Source organism: Gobius niger (genome assembly GCF_951799975.1).
Source record: "Gobius niger genome assembly, chromosome: 3".
Classification (NCBI taxonomy): domain Eukaryota; kingdom Metazoa; phylum Chordata; class Actinopteri; order Gobiiformes; family Gobiidae; genus Gobius; species Gobius niger.
Window position 1 is genome coordinate 41,903,710 of NC_136854.1, and position 22,580 is coordinate 41,926,289.

Consider the following 22,580-nt stretch of genomic DNA (forward strand, 5'->3'; position numbering starts at 1 on the left):
AAAAAAATGACATTGTGCGACTATTTTAACCGCATACGTTTGTCAATTAAAAAAATACTGCACTGCATTGACATATTTCAACATTTGTTTGCAACAACCTTAACCTCTTAACCCCCACCTGAGCACTTTTTCTCCTGTTTGGCTTTACCCGAAACTAAAAGCTTAAAAAAAAAGCATCATAATAGCGACAAAAAGCAATGAAAAAAGCATTGACAAAGCGACAAAAACATGACAGAAAAGTGACAAAAGAGCAACGAAAAAAACCCAATGAAAAAGCAACAAAAACACGTAAAAAAAAGAGGGCCCTACACCTTCATGTTCAGAGGCACCAGCAGCTTCAAATACCTGTATGTTGCTTTGTAGCAGCTGTTCTCTTAATCTGATGTGTTCCTCATTGCGCCTTTGTTTGCTCAAACCTGCGCGTGCTCTGAATCAGCCACAAATCTCTTGACAGTACGATTAATCTTTCATGAAATATGGAAGGTTTTCATACCTAGACCAAGGAATTCAACTATTTCACGCTTTTCATCAGCAGAAAGATAGATACAGACGGCATCTCGTCATAGAAGGGGGCGTGGCTTCGCCGAGGGGGAAAATAGAATCTTTAGAGAAACACAATTTTCCCTCTTTTAAGCCATTTTCTGGTGGAATATCAACTTATTTATCACATACAAATAAAGTCAGGTGTAAATCGGGCCCATGTGGATATTTTCTCACAGCAGATTGTTCAGTAGAAGTGAAAAAAGGTTAGTGCTAGATCGTCTGCTCCGGAGGGACGGTCTGCTGTGAGTTTGTATAGATCTATGAGTTGGTTTGTCTAAAAATACAAATAATCCTAATCCTAATCCTTAACTCCCACCTGAACCGAGCACATTTTCTCCAGTTTGGCTTTACCCCAGTCCAAAAGCTTCTGGAAAAAAGCTGTGAAAATAGCAACAAAACTGAGACGAAAACAATGATGGAAATGTGACAAAAAAGTGAGAAAAACATTGACAAAAAAGTGACGAAAAATTTATGAAAAAGTGGCAAAAATGTCACAAAAATGTCACAAGAAATTGACAAGAAAATGACAAAAAATTACAAAAATGTGACAAAAAAATTACAAAAAATTGATAAAATAAAATTACAAAAAAATGTCAAAAAATGTGACTAAAAATTGATTAAAAATGGACGAAAAATTGACGAAAAAATGACAAAAATGTGACAAAAATGTGACAAAAATGTGACAAAAAATTGATTAAAAATTGACGAAAAAATGACAAAACAGTTACAAAAATGAGTTGAATACCCAACAAAAAAATTTTGGAAAAAAAATGTGATGACGTGAGGAAAAAGATCCTCTCGGTTCAGGCGGGAGTTAAGAGGTTAACCATTTCCCTGGCCCTAACCTTAATTTGTGTCATGATATCTCACGTTTTCACAGCAGACTGTCCCTCCGGAGCAGACGATCTGGCACTAACCGTGAAAAAACGGCAGTTGTAGCTTGCGGTAGCTAACCGTTAGCATTAGCCCGATGCTAACATGTAGCATCAAGTTAGCATTCTCCGTTTTTTATGTATTTATGGGCTGTTGAACCACTTTGCTCCTCCCCATGTCGTTGTTTCTTTCTTTAGTAGAAAACTATATTCAAAATTCAGCATTTGTTAAAGAGGGGGTATTATGCTTTTTTCAGCCACATAGCACCAGTCTATATCACACTACAATGATGACCAAACCTTCTGTTGGTCTGTAAATGCAGTAAATTAGAATAACTGCCTTGTATAAAATTGCTCTTTCAAAATGGCTGTAGTGAATGTCTTGAAATAGGCCCCTGTCTCTTTAAGAACCTCTGACCCTTTCCGACACGCCCCCTCCACACGCTGTCTGTGGCATCACAACAACACTGCGCTCGTTGTCTCAACAGTATTGAAACTACGATCGGTGCATTTTAATTTTTATTGTTGGAAAGGAGCTACTGTTTATCACTTTGTGAACAATGGCCACACAGGATTATTTGGAAACGAACCTTCCACACCGGACGCTTGGAAGGGGCTCTTGCCTGAAAAATAACTGCTGTTTGGAGGCTTCTCTTTGCATCTGCCATGCCCTATGGATCTCTAACTATACCCCCATGGACGACACCAGGATCTGCAGGAGCCCATACCATTCAAAAGACGGACATTATCTGTGCAGGTGGACAATGGTTTTTCGAGGTTACCCCGTTAGCTTGTTATAATCGACTACAGCTCATTGTTGATGAAAAGTCTGCAATAAACCACAAATGTGTAAAGCCAGGCTCATTGTGTGATCATCGTAAAGGCTGCTTCGAGTAGTTGCTGCTTTATTGACGTTATTTGTGCATAATATGCTGCCTGTTTTCAATGAATGTAGTGAAGGTGAAGGTTGTTAGCTTGTCGCGGCTAATAGTGCCTTAGCTCCGGGAGAAAACCACTCGGCTACGACTCACTGTAGATGAAATGTGAGCAATAAACTACAAAATCAGCAAGCCAGGCTCCGTGTGTGATCATCATAAAGGCTGCTTCAAGCAGTTGCCTGTTTTAGTGACGTTTTCAATGCATAATATGCTGCTTGTATTCAGTGAATTTTCCCGTTAGCTTGTCGCGGCTAGCTTGTTAGCTCCGGGAGAAAACCACTCGGCTATGACCCATTGTAGATGAAATGTGAGCAATAAACTTCCAAATCAACAAGCCTGGCTCCGTGTGTGATCATTGTTAAACGGTTCTTTATGTGTGTGGTGGTTTTATTGACTTTATTTGTGCATATTTCTCGTTTTCACGTGATGACTCGAGGTTTAGCTTAGCATTAGCTTTCTCCGGAGGCTCTGTGCATCATCAAGGCCCAGCGCAGAACCAGACACTGAAATAAGTGTTCTTGTCACCGGTTTTAATCCTGGGTGTTTCGGTAACAGAAACACTGATGTGTGTCTTTGTAAAAGTCTGCTGTGGCTCCGGTTCACAACACATGAAGCTAATCCTCCATGATGACTCTGTTTACATCTTAGGGCTAGACACTGCGGGGAGGGGGTTCTGCTGAGGAGCAGTGGTTGGTTACTCGGCTGGTGACGAAAGGTTGGAGGCGTATCCTGGAGGTCGAGGGCGTTTCCTGAAGGAATCAGGCGTTTTATCCCTAAAATGGCCGCCATCAGAGTTTTTACAGATTACTCAAAAATACGTGAATGTGCCAAGGCAACACTTCAGGCATGTTTTTAATGAGGGAATGACTTAATAACATGATGTAAAGCTTGAAAAAGTCCATTTTGCATAATACCCCCCCTTTAAAGTAGTTTTTGAATAATTAGAGAAAGTTTAGATTTTTCTCCATATTGTTTCCCCCTTAACTGTTTTCCAACATGACCATATATGGGCGATTCCAGAGATGCCGTCTGTATCTATCCTTTTCCTTTCCCATATTGCTTGAAAATGATGCTTAATAATGTGGAACGTCCTTTTTTTTGTAATTTTTCCCTGAACTGGGCTTAACCTGACAAATAATCATCCCAGGCGTCTGAGATTAATGTCAGTGATTCAAAGAGCCCGAGACACAAAACCATCCACGAGTTTCATTGAAAAACGTTCTTTTTTTTTACCTTTATGGCACTGAAATACAACAGTGTTCATTTTGACAGCATATTTTAATTTAGTCTTAGTCTTTTGACGAAAATGTAATTCGATTTTAGTCTAGTTTTAGTCAAAAAAATATCTTCAATTTTAGTCTAGTTTTAGTCGACTAAAATTGCAAGTAAATTTAGTCGACTAAATTTAAGACTAATTTGGTGGACTTTGCATTGATATTATTCATTATAATCATATTTAATGTTGTTCCTCTGCTTCATGGAGCTGCTCCACATGAACAAAGCTCAGAGCTGATCCTTTGACAGGATTTACATGATCTGAGGCTCTTTCAGACGCTCAATAGAAGTTTGGATGATTTTACACTACAAAAAGTAAATATCAAGCATTGTCTTAAATGTCTTGAATTGAGGAAATGTTTCTGGTTTTGAGCGGTTTTCACTCATTTAGACACTTTTCCTGATCGGACCAAGTTTACTTTGCTTGTTTGAGGACATTTCAGACCAGTTCTAATGTAAGTCTCGCTCGAAATAAGAAAGTAAATTAATTTCTCAATTTATATGGCAACACAAAAGACCCAGAATTAAACTTAAAATACTACATTTGGCTAAAAATAAAGGAGGTTTAGCTCTGCCAAATATAAAATGTTATTATTGGGCAGCTCAACTAGCAGCAATTGTGACTTGGATCAATGAAGACGAGGAAGCAAAGTGGACTCAAATAGAGCAAGGGGAAGTTATGGGTGCACAACTGTCTGCCCTACCCTTTATGGATCTAAAACATGTCAATAAATTGAAGATTGGAAACGAATGGATAAAACACACAATAAAGGTATGGGCAGAAGTAAAGAAAATGCTTAAGGATGTTGGAACAATTTCTCGAGCTATGCCCATTGCGGGTAATTTAGATTTTCCACCTTCAATGTGGGACCATAGTTTTAAGAGATGGGCAGCTAAAGGCCTTGTTATTTTTAATCAACTCTTTGAAGAAACACACCTAAAGTCCTTCACACAACTTCAGGAGCAATTTGATCTTCCCTCAAGTGATTTTTATAGATATTTGCAAATTAGGCATTACATTACAAATCATAAGGAAAAAGAAAGAATATGTAAAACTCCAAATGGCATAGAACAATATTTCATCACAGTATCAGAAAAACGCCTCCCTATCGGTAAACATGTTTCTCATCTTTATAAAAGATTGTCAACGGACATTGTTGAAAACACCTACAACATCAAGGAAAAATGGGAATTAGAAGCTAATACAGTAATTGAAGATGAGTTATGGGACAAACTCTGCTATATATGCCATAAGGGAATTAATAGTCAACAGTGGAAGGAATTCGATTGGAAACTTAAAATACGTTATTTTCATACTCCCTTGGTTATTTCAAAATTTGTCAAAGATCCCTCTGCAGCTTTATGCTGGAGACAATGTGGTAAAATAGGTGACCATACTCACATATTTTGGGACTGTCCAATAATCCTTGTGTACTGGAAAAATATTAAAGAAGAGATGGAGAAAATTGTAAAAAAAGAAGTCCCCTCAAATGTAAAGTTCTACTTACTGGGTGTAATATCAGTTGATGTTTTCAATGCTGACCAAAGATATATTTTACGTTTATTATTACTAATTGCCAAAAAAAACATTACCTGTAATTGGAAGACGGTGAAATCACCAACTGTAACTGAATGGAAACAGAGACTAAAACAGATTTATGTGATGGAAAAAATGACTGCATCATTACAATTGAAAACTGACCTTTTTAATCAGAGATGGCACATGGTTAAAGAATATTTAAATCTATAAATGAATAATTAAAGAAAGAAAAAAGAAAAAGAAAAACCTGCTCTAGCATGAGGCATTTTTTTTAAATTTATTTTTCTTGTTTTGTTTTGTTTTTGTTTTTATATTATTGCTGTATATTGTACCATGTCTGTGGTAAATACTTAATTATTGTTTTTCTCTTTCTTTTAACATTATTATTATTTATCACTCGTCTCAGATAATGTTCTGTTTGTTCGGTAAAAATGTAAATAAAAAGTTCAAAAAAAAGAAATAAGAAAGTAAAATTGCCAATGAGACAAGACCAATTTTCTTACCCCATTGGCAAAGAAAATGACCTGAAATAAGGACGAAATGTATCGAAACGAGTCAGAAACATCTCAGAACAAGTGAAATAATCCAGGACAAATGCCCAACAACTTCTTAACCAGTCAAAACATCTAAAATTTGGATTATTGTGCTCAAATTGAGATGTTTATACTGATCTAGTTAAATACTTGTTGCAGTGCAGTCTCTCCTTTTCATTTTTATTTAGTCTTATTTTAGTCGACTAAAATATCTGGACATTCTAGTCATAGTTTTAGTCTCATGAGGAACTTTTAATTTAGTTTTAGTCCAATTTTAGTCGTCAAAAATATCACTTTGACTAAAATTAAGACTTTAGTCGACGGAATTAACACTGAAATACAATTTGCATAATCATTTGAAACGTGGTGTAGTGGTTGTTTACATTACGGTGTCGCTCCCTGAAGGAACCAAAACAATAGATTAAATAAATTAATCTAAAAAAACTAGGGTCAGGAAACGGTTACGAGGCGAGTCCACGCACAAAGCCTGGAACTCAAAACAACTGTAGGTGTTTTTGTTATGTTCTTTGGCTCCATAAATGTCTGCACATCTCCAGAGTCTCCAGAGTCGATGTGTTTGCCTTGGCTTCAGTCTCACAGTGGATCGATCTCTCTCTGTGTGTGAGATCCCGCTGTTTCGATGTTTAAACTCGCTGTAGAAGAGAAACATTAGGCCAGAGTCTGTGAGAGAACAAAACCAAACAGACCCAGCTGAGGGGAGAGAAGGTGCAGGCCTGGATTTAACTGTTCTGATCTGGGTGCTGCTCTTCAAACTGAGAAGTGAAGAAGGAAGTCATGGAGATTCTGCTTCAGACAGAACTTCAGACTTCTGCTGGATGTAAGAGTCATACCATATTCTGAAACTCAAATACAAAAGAGCAAAAACATATAATACACTGCTCACAAAAACTTAGGGCACACTCAAAAAACACATCCTAGATGTCAATCAATTCGATTTTTCGGATGAAAATCTTTATTCATAGTGTAGGGCAATGTGTTGAGAACAAAATAACATAAGACTGATAAATGGAAATCAAATTATCAGCCCCTGGAGGTCTGGATCCAAAATTATTGTCAAAATCAAAGTGACAAATCAGGTCACTGGTTGATCCAAATTGTGTAGAAATTCCTCCAAACGAGTCTGTATCATCCTCAGTCGTGTGTGTGGCCTCCACGTGCCTGAATGCACTCCCTACAACGCCTGGGCAGCTCCTGATGAGACCACGGATGTCCTCCTGAGGGATCTCCTCCCAGACCTGGATTAGAGCATCAGTCAGCTCCTGCACAGTCTGTGGTGCGACGTGGCGTTGATGGATGGACCGAGACATGATGTCCCAGATGTGCTCTATTGGATTTAAGTCTGGGGAACGGGCAGGCCAGTCCAGAACATCAACACCTTCATCATGCAGGACCTGCTGACACACTCTTGCCACATGTGGCCTGGCATTATCAGGCATCAGAAGGAACCCAGGGCCCACAGCACCAGCATATGGTCTTACAATAGGTCTGAGGATCTCATCCCGGTCCCCAATGCCAGTCAGGGAACCTCTGGCTCGCACATGGAGGGCTGTGCGGCCCTCCAATGAAATGCCTCCCCAGACCATCACTGACCCACCACCAAACCGGTCATGCTGGATGATGTTGCAGCAGCAGAACGTTCTCCAGGGCGTCTCCAGACTCTGTCACGTCTGTCACATGTGCTCAGGGTGAACCTGCTCTCATCCGTGAAGAGCACAGGGCACCATTGGCCAATCTGCCAATCGCTGTGTTCTCGGGCAAAGGCCAATCGGGCTGCACGGTGTTGGGCAGTAAGCACCGGCCCAACGCCCTCATACCCCCCTCATACCACCCTCATACCACCCTCATACCACCCTCATACCACCCTCATACCACCCTCATACCACCCTCATACCCCCCTCATACCACCCTCATACCACCCTCATACCCCCCTCATACCCCCCTCATACCCCCCTCATACCCCCCTCATACCACCCTCATACCACCCTCATACCCCCCTCATACCCCCCTCATACCCCCCTCATACCCCCCTCATACCACCCTCATACCACCCTCATACCCCCCTCATACCACCCTCATACCCCCCTCATACCACCCTCATACCCCCCTCATACCTCCCTCATACCCCCCTCATACCACCCTCATACCACCCTCATACCCCCCTCATACCTCCCTCATACCCCCCTCATACCACCCTCATACCACCCTCATACCCCCCTCATACCACCCTCATACCACCCTCATACCACCCTCATACCACCCTCATACCACCCTCATACCCCCCTCATACCACCCTCATACCCCCCTCATACCCCCCTCATACCTCCCTCATACCCCCCTCATACCCCCCTCATACCCCCCTCATACCCCCCTCATACCACCCTCATACCCCCCTCATACCACCCTCATACCCCCCTCATGCCCCCCTCATGCCCCCCTCATACCCCCCTCATACCCCCCTCATACCCCCCTCATACCACCCTCATACCCCCCTCATACCCCCCTCATACCCCCCTCATACCACCCTCATACCCCCCTCATACCCCCCTCATACCACCCTCATACCACCCTCATACCCCCCTCATACCCCCCTCATACCCCCCTCATACCGCCCTCATACCACCCTCATACCACCCTCATACCCCCCTCATACCACCCTTCATACCCCCCTCATGGAGTCGGTTGTTTGAGGACCAACATGCACATTTGTGGCCCTCTGGAGGTCATTTTGTAGGGCTCGGGCAGTGCTTCTCCTGTTTCTCCGTGCACAAATGAGCAGATAGCGGTCCTGCTGCTGGGTTGGTGACCTCGGTCGCCCCCCCCAGGTCTCCTGGTGTACTGGCCTGTCTCCTGGTGTCTCCTCCATGCTCTGGACACTGCGCTGGGAGACACAGCAAACCTTCTTGCCACAGCACGAATGGACGTGCCATTTTGGATGAGCATCACTCCCTGAGCAGCTTCTGTGGGTTGTAGATGCTCCTCATGATACCTCTAGTGGTGAGAACACTGGACAAATGCAAAAGTGTTCCAAAAATACGGTCCAAAGGATGAAGACAGGGAAATGGTCTGTGGTCACCACCTGCAAAACCATTCCTCTTTTGGAGTGATCTTGCTAATTGCCTCTCATTTCCACCTGTTGTCTGTTTAATTTCCACAACACCAAGTGAAACTGATTCACAATAAGCGTGGCTTCCTAACTGGACAGTCTGATATCCCAGAAATCTGACTGACTTGGAGTTACATTGTGTTTTTTGAGTGTGCCCTAAGTTTTTGTGAGCAGCGTGTATTGCACCAGTCCTGATTGCTACTTTAACCCTCAAAGTGGATTTTGTTGTCATATTTGTAAGAGAACCTTTTTCTTTTCAATAAAATCACTATTTTGGAAACACTGGCACCTAAAGGGTTGTATAGATTTGTTTCTGAAAATATACAGTGTGTCTCTTGTGACTAAGTGGAGGAGTGGCTGAGGAGGCTGACGTGGAGCTGCCGCGGTGGAGACGGGGCAGATGATGGAGGACAGAGAGTGTGTTTATATGAACGTCTCGAGAGGCTGCGATCGGCTGAAGTGAAACAAAGTTAACACACGCGATTTTTTATTCAAACATTTCTTCTAAAATTGATAAAGTACAGATAAATTACCCACAAACCCCCGAACCATAACATTTACACGTCTCTATTTAAACATTTAGAACGAGCTTCAAACAATCCTGATCCCGGCATCGAACGGCTGCGCTCGCTTTTGTGCAAGTATAAACTCTCCTGACATCGGGATTTCAATCTATCGACTTATGCACCTTCTTCAGACCGTCGTACTTTTATATCTGAAATCACACAAGCTGATTTTAGTGAAGTCAGTGTGGTCGACTTTACCCACCTCTGATTATTCAAAAAAAATCAATGTGACCCATAATCATGAAGTCTGTCTGGGTCTAGTGCCGGCCTGAAGGGGGCAGTGTAGTTCCAGCGCTCTCCACTGTAATGAAGGCTGTGTCCAAATGTCCACACTATTCCCTTTATACACAATACTACTCACTAAACACATAAAGTCGTGGCGTCCGAATGTCCGGAGAGAGAAAAGTGCACTCAGTTTCTCACAAAGAGGTGGGTGAAAGAAACCAATTTCACTTCATGCTGGTACTAGTAATGCTAGTACAAAATCGCTGATCCTTTCTCAGTCTCGGCATAAGATATTCCCGCTCACAGACTCTTGACTTCACTGGCATTAGGTTTGTTAAAGGAACAGGCCACCGTTTTTACATACTGAGATGTGTTCTCACCTTAGCTTTGACGAGTTCTTTAGGACCTGTCTGATCTTCACCCGTGCCTTCAGTCACGTAAACACAGCGCAGACGGCGTTAGCATTTAGCCTCTCCCTCTCTCCTCTATAGCTCCAAAACAGGCCAAGATAGAAGCTACCAAGCTCTTCCACGTTTTCCCCATTTAAATATGGTTACGTGAAGTGTTCCACTACAAAGTATAATACACAAAATTAAACAATGTGGATTTTCTAAGCGGATAAAAGGGGGAACTATATTGTAAGTAAGGGATAATGTATAGAACGCTGGTCATTATCGGGAAAATAAGTACCGACAGGGCGAACCGGACCCCGACGCGAAGCGGAGGGGTCTTGTTTCGCCCTGAAGGTACTTATTTTCCCGATAATGACCAGCGTTCTATACATTATCCCGCTTATTATACGGCCATTTGCCAACTGAACACACACAACATAAACTTCGTACGCTTTTATGAAGGTCGAAAGGTTTATTTAATGACATCCGCGACAAATAGTTCCCAAAAGTTTGCGCGTTGCGCTGCAGCGTTTGGCTAGGCTAGTAGCAGCATGGCTAGCAGCTAGCCTAGCTACTTAGTTGAAGGCGCAGTTGGAGGAATGGTGGTGAATCTTTGGGTAAGTTGAAAGTCAGACTCACGCTAACTTCACGAGCAATTCCCCCGACTTCTCTCTCAGTGACGGGACAGATAGTGTCGCTACTACGTACGCGCGGAGTGATATGAAAGCACGAACTCCGTTGCCATTGGCAGTAATAATACCAGGAGTAATTTGGCAGAGAGGGAGAGGCTAAATGCTAACGCCGTCTGCGCTGTGTTTACGTGACTGAAGGCCCGGGGGAAGATCAGACAGGTCCTAAAGAACTCGTCAAAGCTAAGGTAAGAACATATCTCAGTGTGTAAAAACGGTGGCCTGTTCCTTTAAGTGATGATGTCATCGCTCCACTTCCGAGTCCAACAGACCTTTCGTCCTCTTCACCATCATGGGATTTAGCTGATCTTTAAACGTCTGATCGCATTTTGACATTAATTATCAAATATTTTTTTCTACATACACAATGAAGGCTTATTGGAGAAACGGTGAGATCCTATTTAGGAGTAAAACAGTTTGTGGCCTTGTATCTGTTGTTATTTCAGCAGGAGATTCAGATAAAGTTGCATTTTTTTGCTGTGTTCATCAGTGGAACTCAGCAGTTTGGAGCCAGATGTAGCTTATTATTACAAACGTATAGACTCTCCGGATGTATTTTTGAAAGTGAACAATAACTTGGGTCATTATTGGGGGAACTAACCCCCGCCCTCCACAGCTGATCTTATGAAAATATTCAGGCTTATTAAAGCATTAGGCCTAATTTCTGAGTCACTGAGTCTTAAAACACATGAACGTTGGCACTAGCAGCAGGAGATGAGCTCGTGCTTGTGCTGAATTATGTTCTGGGTCATGTTTCTGAAGCACGAGAGCAGCTCTTTGACACCAGCGCTGCACCGTGGCACATACTCGCTCAGACTGGTCACAGATAAATACAGGAGTTTGGTTCCTGTGAGAGCGTGACAGGAGGTAAATGCAAATAAAGGTTCCTCTCGGTCCATTTAGACTCACGTGTCCTGGTTCTGGTTTGGCCAGAGCCGGGTCTGGGGCCGCCCTCAGGTTGGGGACCCCTGGTGGACATTCGGACACAGCCTGATAATGTAGTGGTTTAGCTCTAGTTTAGCCCTGGTCCCGTCCTGGTCCAGGCCGGGTCTAGGTGGACATGGGTTCGTAGGTGTGGAAGTGGATTCCTTTGGAGCAGGTGATCTTCATGACGGCTCCGTGGATCGTGTCGTCCGTGATCAGCCTCATCATTCCGTCAGCGATCAGCGACGGCCTAAACGCAATAACAAAAACACGTTAAACATAAAACATGCAGATCAGGAACAGGCAGATGATATCCTGTGTCGTCAGAAGAATCTTCAGTATTGTCAATAAGGGTGTTCAGAGCTCTGCCTTTGCAGCCTTTACATTTAACCCCTTAACTCCCACCTGAGCCGAGCACGTTTTCTCCAGTTTGGCTTTACCCCAGTCCAAAAGCTTCTGGAAAAAAGCTGTGAAAATAGCAACAAAACTGAGACGAAAACAATGATGGAAATGTGACAAAAAAGTGACAAAAAATTGATGAAAAAGTGGCAAAAATGTGACGAAAAATGGATGAAAAAGTGGCAAAAATGTCACAAGAAATTGACAAAAAATTGACGATAGAATGACAAAATGTGACAAAAAAATTACAAACAAATGTCAAAAAATTGATAAAAATGTGACAAAAAAAATTACAAAAATTTGATAAAAAATTGATAAAAAATTGACAGAAAAAGGAGAAAAATGTGACAAAAATTGACAAAAAAATAAATAAAACATGATTAAAATTTGACAAAAAAATGACAAAAAATGGACAAAAATTTGACAAAAAAATAAATAAAAAAATGACAAAAATGTGACAAAAAAAATGACAAAAAAATGACAAAAATATGACAAAAAATTGACAAAAAATTGACGAAAATTTGATAAACAAAATTTACGGAAAAAGGAGAAAAATGTGACAAAAATTGACAAAAAAATGAAAAAAATATGATTAAAATTTGACGAAAAAATGACAAAAATGTGACAAAAAATGACTAAAATGTCACAAGAAATTGACGAAAAATGCGACAAAAAATGACAAAAAAGTTACAAAAATGAATTGAATACCCAACAAAAAAATGATGGAAAACAAATCTGATGACGTGAGGAAAAAGATCCTCTCGGTTCAGGCGGGAGTTAAGAGGTTAAAGCAGAACTACAGTAAGTTACTCATACCCCTAGTGGCCATGAGCGCCACTGCAGGTGTCGTAACATGTCATGTTTTTTTTACTCATGAATTGTCCGTGAGAGTAAATACTTTTACTGACAGAAAACACAAAGGGACAGAGGGATATTGTACATTGTGCCACAACTCAATTACACAATGGAGATATTTTTTTTCACTCAAACTTGGCTTTAAAAACGGCTAAAGCGGCGCTAGCCCGCAGTTAGCTTTGCCCGTTAGCCTGTTAGCCTCTTCTTCGTGATTCTATTAGTGTGTATTGCGCCTCCGGGTCGGTGCAGGAGAAGCTGTAAGGGTGTTTTTTTGGCCAGAGGGACGACGAAAAGGATTCATTTAGGTAAACAAGTTACTTAGTTCTGCTTTAAAACCATCAAACAGTGGAACCAGCTCCATCTGTAGTCAATTTTAGATCATTATATTTTCCAGGCACTGGTTACTTCATATAAAGGCATCACGAATGAGATCACAATCATCTGTTTTTCCCTCTCTCTTCCCTCATTTTAATTTAAACGTCAACCTCGATTCGACTCCCACAACACAAGCACATGCCAGACATTACAGCAAAGTTTACAGCGAAGCATTTGATTTTGTTTTCTCTGGAGCACTTTCTCAAACAGAGGCCGAGAGGCTGCGCTTGGAAGCTGTTTGGAAAGAACAAAACCAGAACATGAAAGCCAACAACCCCACCGGCGACTATTTGTCTCCTCAACATTTAACGTACTCACTTCAAGACTCCGAAGTGGTTCATGCTCTTCTTGAAGTCGTCTTTGAACTTGACGAACTTCCCCATGTTGTCCTCGTGCTCCACCGAGAGCAGCAGCGGCGTGTCCACGAAGGCCGGACACAGGACGTTGATGCGGACGCCGTACCCGCCTAAAGAGGACGCATCCTACGGAGGAACGCCAGATGTTCATGTTAACAGAAACAAAAGGTCACACGCGGAGAGGGAAAGGTTGGTTCTCTTGGACTCACGGCCATCGCTCTGGAGAAGCCGATGACTCCGTGTTTGGTGGCCGTGTAAACGGGCTGATGCGGCGAGTGCAGGAACGCTGCCAAAGAAAACGGACAATTCATGAAATGGATGATTAGATGTGTAAATGACACCCCTCCTGGAGCCGCCACCTTAACGTGGTCCTAAGTAACGGGTCAGATGTTCAGAAGCCCCTTATGAGAGACCGACAGGCCCGTTTAATCGTGAGGCCGTCCTCCCGTGGACCCACCACCAGCAGGAGGCGCCATAAGGGGCTGGTGCAATGTGATCCGGCAATGGAAAAGAGGAAGAAGATGGATGGATGGTGGATATAAAAGTTTTTTTTAGTCACAGCATGTATCAATTAACCTCTTAACTCCCGCCTGAACCGAGAGGATCTTTTTCCTCACGGCATCAGATTTTTTTTCCCATCATTTTTTTGTTGGGTAGTCAACTCATTTTAGTAACTTTTTTGTAACTTTTTTGTCATTTTTTGTCAATTTTTTTTATTTTTTTGTCAAATTTGTATCACATTTTTGTCCTTTTTTTGGTCATTTTTTGTCAATTTTTTGTCATTTTTTCGTCAAATTTTTATCACATTTTTGTCATTTTTTTGGTCATTTTTTGTCAATTTTTTGTCATTTTTTCGTCAAATTTTTATCACATTTTTGTCATTTTTTTGGTCATTTTTTGTCCATTTTTTGTCATTTTTTCGTCAAATTTTTATCACATTTTTGTCCATTTTTTGGTCATTTTTTGTCCATTTTTTGTCATTTTTTCGTCCTTTTTTAAATTATTTTTTTGTTATTTTTAGTCACATTTTTATCAATTTTTTGTCCATTTCTTGTGACATTTTTGTGACATTTTTGCCACTTTTTCATCAATTTTTCGTCACTTTTTTGTCAATGTTTTCTCACTTTTTTGTCACATTTCCATAATTGTTTTCCAGAAGCTTTTGGACTGGAGCCAAACTGGAGAAAATGTGCTCGGTTCAGGTGGGAGTTAAGGGGTTAAACAAAACAATAAAATAACCATTTTTCTCCCCATATTGTCCTCATTAAATGGCAATGTCAATAAAATAAAATCAATAACTGATTTAGTTAGTTTGATAACTAAATCAATCATGATTTGCTTATCAAACTAAAATCATGATTACAAAAGGATTCAGACCATATGCACTTTTTGACCCACTGGCATAGACTAAACTCCTTTGCTTGGATTAGTATGAATTTGCTGAATTACGGTCAGTGAAAAAGCTCGGTCTACAGGCACCTGCCCTTCATGTCAGACTTCAGCATCGCAAACTCCATCTGCTTTCGATCAGAAGCCGTTTGAGGACACTCGAACGCCCAGAGCTGCACGAGCCAAAAATCTGCCGACGCTGAGGAGATGGAAGTTTTGAGGGTCTGTACTTTACTTGAGTAGTGTTTTTGTTAAGAACTTAATACTTTTACTCCACTAACATTTTAAATATAATGCTTCCGACTCCACTACACTTCTATAAAGGCGCTTAAGTCAAAAGTTAATTTGGTCAGGAAGAAGGAAGAATGTTTTGTCCCCGTTGTGTTGCCGTACACAGGAGAATTCAGGCATAGTTTTGGGCTGGATCTAAAAAGTGGCATTACAGCTCCTTCCTCCTTTTCCTTTAACCTTTGAGGCGACGTCATGAGGTCGACCTTGAAGGACAATCTGAACCCTCCTAACCCAGCGGAGGGAAAAACCAGGACGTTGCGGTACAATATAACTGCTCAAATGTCAGAATATGTCAAATAAACAGCTTTTTATAAACTGCACAGTTCAATTATCACTGACTGAAAGTTTCAAACATGAACCACTGTCATATTATTACATTCATTATGTCTTCTTGAGTAATAAACTTTCTAGTTTTTTGGTTTCTTTTTGAAAGACACTAGGTAGAAACAAACAAAGCTGTTCAAATCCTCTCTGACGAAGACGGAAGTAGTTCCTTGTCCGTCGAAACGCGTAAGGCATTTGAACAGCTTTGTTTGTTTCTACCTAGTGTCTTTCAAAAAAAAAAGAAACCAAAAAACTAAAGCTCTCTCACAGATAGGGCTGTGCAATTAATCGAAATTCGATTACGATTTCGATTACAACAGTAAACGATTATAAAATTAGCATAATCGCAAAAAATCGATTATAATATTTTTTTTCAATTTTTTTTTTTTTAATGTTTTTTTTTTTTTTAATGTTTTTTTTCAAATTTTCAATTTTTGGATTTTTGCCACTTTTTTGCTGGATTTTTGTCTTTTTTCTGCTGGATTTTTGTCACTTTTTTGCTGGATTTTTGTCTTTTTTCTGCTGGATTTTTGTCACTTTTTTGATGGATTTTTGTCACTTTTTTGATGGATTTTTGTCTTTTTTTTGATGGATTTTTGTCACTTTTTTGATGGATTTTTGTCACTTTTTTGATGGATTTTTGTCACTTTTTTGATGGATTTTTGTCTTTTTTCTGCTGGATTTTTGTCATTTTTTTGTGATTTTTTTTCACTTTTTTGCTGGATTTTTGTCTTTTTTTTTGCTGGATTTTTGTCACTTTTTTGCTGGATTTTTGTCATTTTTTTTGCTGGATTTTTGTCTTTTTTATGGATTTTTGTCACTTTTTTGCTGGATTTTTGTCACTTTTTTGCTGGATTTTTGTCACTTTTTGTATGTTTTTTTTTAAAGGCAACAAATAATCGTTTGAATAATCGTGATTTCAATTATGACAAAAATAATCGTGATTATTATTTTTTCAATAATCGAGCAGCCCTACTCACAGATATAACATCTGGTAAGATATTCACCCAGTCCTGTCCTAAAGTTCACTGCACACAGCTGCCGAGTCTTTCACAGTGGAGGTTTTTATGCAAACGATTCATGTGGCTTAATCAGAATCATTTATCAAAGGCCGCACAACCGACGTGGTGGAGTTTGTTTGCTGTACAGCACATCATGCTCACAAAAGATCCGTCCATCCATCCATCCATTCCAAATGCTACTGTGGCTTTAAAGCAGTACTAGGTAACTTTCCGTAGTCCCTCTGGGGGTAATACAAGTGTTAATGGGATGATTGGAGGGTCTTTCATCTCCCCCCGGTGTCTCTGACCAGAAAATCACAATTGCAACTTGACTGCCACCGGACCGGAGCCACCAATGCACACTAATAGAATCACGAAGAAGAAGCTAACATGCTAACGGGCAAAGCTAACTGCGGGCTAGCACCACTTAAACAGTATTTACAGCCAAGTTTGAGTGAAAAAAAAAAAGATCTCCATTGTGTAATTGGATGAACGATATCCCTCTGTCCCTTTGCAAGAGCTACACTACAAAAAGTAAATATCAAGCAATGGCTTAAACGACTTAAATTGAGGAAATGCATCTTGTTTTGAGGACTGTTTACTCATATAGACCTTTTTCCTGATCTGACCAAGATTATTTTGCTAGTTTGAGGACATTTCAGACCGGCTCTATGGTAAATATCGCTTGAATTAAGAAAGTAAAACTGCCAATGGGACAAGACCATTTTTCTTACCCCATTGGCAGAGAAACTGAAATAACGGCGAAAGGTATTGAAACCAGTTAGAAACATCTCAGAACAAAAACAATAAAATAAACTACATCTTAACCTCTTAACTCGCGCCTGAACCGAGAGCATTTTCTCCAGTTCAGCTTTACCCAAATCCTGTAGGCCAGTGTAACAACTCATTTGAAAGACCTGCAAAACTAAATTGATCTTTTTCCTCACGTCATCAGATTTTTTTTCATCTCATTTTTGTAAAAATGTTTTGTGACTTTTTTGTCACTTTTTCGTCAAATTTTTTGATTTTTTTTGTTGATTTTTTGGTCAAATTCTTATCACTTTTTCGTCCATTTTTTCTCGATTTTTCGTCAAATTTTTCTCACTTTTTTGTCAAATTTTTGTCCATTTTTGTCATTTTTTTTGTACATTTTTTGTAAATTTTTTGTCACTTTTTCGTCTTTTTTTCTCACTTTTTTCACATTTTGAGAAACATTATGACACAAATCAGAGAGTACTTCAACATTTTTAGGGTTAAATGGGAGAAATACTGTTAATACACCCAATTAGGTCATATTATGCACAACTTAAAATAAAAATAGGGTTAGGGAAGAAGTGACAGAAACCTACTCGAATTAAGAGATTCAGTCTAAAGTTTGAGTAGATTTGGTCTGGTCTTAGATCAGATAAAACATCTTGTCACCAGTGGAACAAGTCATTATTCTCCTAACTCAGATTATATTGTATAATTTCAAGTGAAAAACACATCTTTTTGAAATTAAAAGTTCATTTGTCTGGTTTCAAAGTGGGTTTTATGCTCGTTCCATTGGCATCAGCATTTGTATCTTTAGCCTGCATTAGTCCAAACAGACTCACGTCATCAGATTTTTTTTCCATCATTTTTTTTTTTAACTTTTTTTTTAACTTTTTTGTAATTTTTTTGTAATTTTTTTGTCACATTTTTGTCATTTTTTCGTCCATTTTTTATTACATTTTTGTCATTTTTTTGTATTTTTTTGTCAAATTTTTATCAAATTTATATCACATTTTTTGTCACATTTTTGTCATTTTTTCATCCTTTTTTTGTTATTTTTTAATCCATTTTTTGTAATTTTTCTGGCACATTTTTGTCATTTTTTCGTCAATTTTTTGTCAATTTCTTGTGACATTTTTGCCACTTTTTCATACATTTTTCGTCACTTTTTTGTCAATGTTTTCTCACTTTTTTGTCACATTTCCATCATTGTTTTCCAGAAGCTTTTGGACTGGAGCCAAACTGGAGAAAATGTGCTCGGTTCAGGTGGGAGGCAAGGGGTTAAACAAAACAATAAAATACAATTTTTCTCCCCATATTGTCTTCATTAAATTACAAAGTCAATAAAATAAAATCAATAACTGATTTAGTTAGTTAGTTCAACATAAAGAACCTTTTATTCAAGCAATTTTAAGTCATTTATCTCATTTAAGATGGCCATTTTCCCAGTGCTTTACTTGCAATGGCAGTCTGTGTGTTCCTCTGGTCTCTGCTGAAGGTTTTGGTGTTTGTGGTCGAGCTGTAGATAAGAATGTGTCTGTAATGGTTCCAGTCCTGAAGCCTTTTGCAGCTCGAGGCACGAACGGCAAATAGAAACCGCCCTTTGGTCAAACATCGGGCTCAAAGCGAAGCACAGGCTTTAATAATGCTGCCTGTGCTGATAATTGATGGGTTTATTTAAGGAGGGTCAAAGTTAAGGATAGACTTCACTTTATTAGGTTTGCGATTTTGAAACTGTCAGATTAATCCTGACTAATCTTCTCTTCACTCGTTGCCTGTGCGTTTTAGGATCTGCCATAGGTTTAGGGTTAGAGTTTGCCGTTCCGAACCATAATCATAACCCTGACCGAGTTCTTGACCAAAACATTATTTATTTGTTCTTTCAGGAAGAGGTGGGAAAATGGGTCTTGCATCATCTGCCGAGTGCAGCCGGGTAATATATAAAAGGTTTTGAGGAGTTTCCAGATCATTTTTCCCAGGTTTTGGCCGCTGATTATACTTCACCGTAGACCAGCAACTCAGGACCCCCTTTTTGTAAAGTGTAATTAGCGAATAATTTAAGGTGCAAAACATTTAACCTCTGTTTTGTACCGTAAATTAACCAAGTGAATTTTCTCCAGTTTCAGCTTTATCCAAATTTAAAAGTTCTCGGGAGCTTACAGCCTATAGGCCAGAGCAACGCTTCATTTGAAAGCGAAGACCTACAAAGCTGATCATGACCTTTTGTCACTTTTTTGTTGAATTTTTGTCTTTTTTAATACATTTTTTGTCATTTTTTTGTCGATTTCTTGACCCTTTTTTTTGGTCTTTTTTTTTTTTGTCATTTTTTTGGGTCACACACTTTTTTACTTTTTTGTCATTTTTTTCACTGTTTTGTCAAAAATTTGTTACATTTTTATCACTTTTTTTTGTCATTTTCGTCCATTTTTTGGTTACATTTTTATCACTTTTTTGTCATTTTTTGTCATTTTTTTGTCACTTTTTGTCATTTTTTTGGGTCATTTTTTTAGCACTTTTGTAATTTTTTGGGGTCACATTTTTGTCATTTTTTTCACTGTTTCGTCATTTTTTTTGTCAATTTTTTGACACTATTTTTTAAATTTTCGTCACTTTTTTGGTCACAATTTTATCACTTTTTTGTCAATTATTTCTCACATTTTTGTCAATTTATGTCACTATTTTTATATAACTTTTTGTCACTTTTTTTAATACATTTTAAAAATATATTTTTATCAAATTTATGTCACTATTTTTATATTACTTTTTGTCACTTTTTTTAATACATTTTAAAAATATATTTTTATCAAATTTTTGTCACTATTTTTAGTTACTTTTTTTTGTCATTTTTTGTCGCTCTATTGTGGTTTCTTTGTTGCTTTTTCATCACTTTTTAGTTGTGTTTTTGTTGCTTTTTTATTGCTTTGCCGGCCTGCAACTTGATGCTTTTGAGATTTAAGTAAAGCCAAACTGGAGAAATGCACTCATTTAGGAGGGGGTTAAGATTAAAAACTGGTTCAAAGGAATAGGCCACCGTTTTTACATACTGAGATATGTTCTTACCTAACCTTAGATGAGTTAATATATCCCCGTCTATAAACTTATAAACCTATAAACTATAGGTTATTGACGGAAGTGAGCGGGGAAGTCTTTAGGAGTTACTGCGCGGACGTTGTGCTCCTCGTATCATTACGCCTCACAATATAGTCCCCCTTTTTATCTGCTTATAAAATCGACATGTTACATTTCTGTGTAAATATACTTCGCATGAAAACACTTCACGTAACTTTATTTAAATAGGGAACACGTGGAAGAGCTTGGTAGCTTCTATCGTGAGCTTTTTTGGAGCTATATGACATGTGGGAGAGGCTGCGTATGTGCTCCGTTTGGCTGACAGAGCGCACGGACAAAGACCAGACGGGGATATATTAACTCGGCTAAGGTTAGGTAAGAACATATCTCAGTATGTAAAAACGGTGGCCTATTCCTTTAATGATGTTAGTCTGGATACTGTATATTGAGATTTTGCTTAACGTCACTAAAATATTCTGTTTTCCATCAAATAAACATCAAACTCCATGTCAGAGATATAAAAACACGGCGTTCAGACTGTTACCTGCCATGGACGACACGTTGATGACGCTGCCTCCTGCTTTTCCGTACTCTTTACTCATGTGCTCCAGCCCCAAGTACGTCCCCTTTATCACCGACGTCTGCAACGAACAACACAAAACACATTTAGACCCGACAAACTTCCAGTGTTCGGCAACTCCACTTTTGAGCAACTTGTGGCCAGAGCCGTGGGAAGACATTTTAGTTAGGGGTGCTGAGGAAAAAAATGTACCCCAAAAACGCTTTTTCTGTGCTTCTCCTATTTATTAACCTCTTAACTCCCGCCTGAACTGAGAGGATCTTTTTCCTCACGTCATCAGATTTTTTTCCATCATTTTTTTGGTTGGGTATTCAACTCATTTGTGTACCTTTTGTGTCATTTTTTGTCACATTTTTCTCATTTTTTCGTAATTTTTTATCACATTTTTGTCACATTTTTGTCATTTTTTGTCAAATTTTTGAATTTTTTGGTAAAATTTTTATCATATTTTTAAAAAAAAAATATTGTAACATTTTGTCACATTTTTGTCATTTTTCGTCACTTTTTTGTCAATGTTTTCTCAATTTTTTGTCATTTTTTGTCAATTTTTTGATTTTTTTTTGGTCAAATTTTTATCATTTTTTATCACATTTTTGTCACATTTTTGTCATTTTTTGTCACATTTTTGTCACTTTTTCATAAATTTTTTGTCAATGTTTTCTAAATTTTTTGTCATTTTTTTGAATTTTTTTTGGTCAAATTTTTATCATTTTTTTGTCATTTTTTGTCATTTTTTGTCATTTTTTTGTCATTTTTTGTCAATTTTTTGTCAATTTTTTGGTCAAATTTTTTGGTCAAATTTTTTATCACATTTTTGTCATTTTTTGTCATTTATTTGTCAATTTTTTGATTTTTTTTGAAATTTTTTGTCCATTTTTTGAATTTTTTTTGGTCAAATTTTTAGCATTTTTTGTCACATTCTTACCACATTTTGTCATTTTTTTGTCCATTTTTTATCACATTTTTGTCACATTTTTCTCATTTTTTTGTCACATTCTTATCACATTTTTGTCATTTTTTTGTCAATTTTTTATCACATTTTTGTCACATTTTTGTCATTTTTTGTCACATTCTTGCCATTTTTTCGTCCATTTTTTGTCAATTTCGTGTGACATTTTTGTGACATTTTTGCCACTTTTTCACCAATTTTTCGTCACTTTTTTGTCACATTTCCATCCTTGTTTTCGTCTCAGTTTTGTCGCTATTTTTCCCAGCTTTTTCCCAGAAGCTTTTGGACTTGGGGTAAAGCCAAACTGGAGAAAATGTGCTCGGTTCAGGTAGGAGCTAAGGGGTTAACATTGCCTGCAGTTCACAAACTACCCACCAGGGGGTGCTGCAGCGCCCTCAGCACCCTGGGTTCCCACGGCCTTGGTTGTGGCTGCAGAAATGTAGAGAAACTAGAGGCTCTGAGAAAATCCACCCTAGATAAACAGGATGTGAGCGTCGTTAGCGCGGCTTGTACAGGCCTGATTAAGACGCTGGTTAAAAGTACTTCGCTGACAGACAGTGGCATGAGCCGCTGCAGTATTTTCATAAACAGTAATTAGCCGCTCGTGTCTCCGGGGCA

The 22,580-nt window shown here is 38.9% G+C and overlaps 1 protein-coding gene across 1 annotated transcript in view; it reads right to left on the bottom strand.

Moving 5' to 3' along the window:
• Positions 1 to 11,673: 11,673 nt before the first annotated feature.
• hpgd (15-hydroxyprostaglandin dehydrogenase) overlaps positions 11,674 to 22,580 on the bottom strand; it is a 39,888-nt gene continuing 28,981 nt past the window's right edge. The window contains exons 4-7 of the mRNA XM_079553484.1: positions 20,978 to 21,074; positions 13,816 to 13,892; positions 13,569 to 13,732; positions 11,674 to 11,871 (exon numbers count right to left, since the gene is read on the bottom strand). Coding sequence (XP_079409610.1) covers positions 11,748 to 11,871; positions 13,569 to 13,732; positions 13,816 to 13,892; positions 20,978 to 21,074 — 462 coding nt within the window. The 3' untranslated portion in view covers positions 11,674 to 11,747. The remainder of the gene's footprint in view (positions 11,872 to 13,568; positions 13,733 to 13,815; positions 13,893 to 20,977; positions 21,075 to 22,580) is intronic.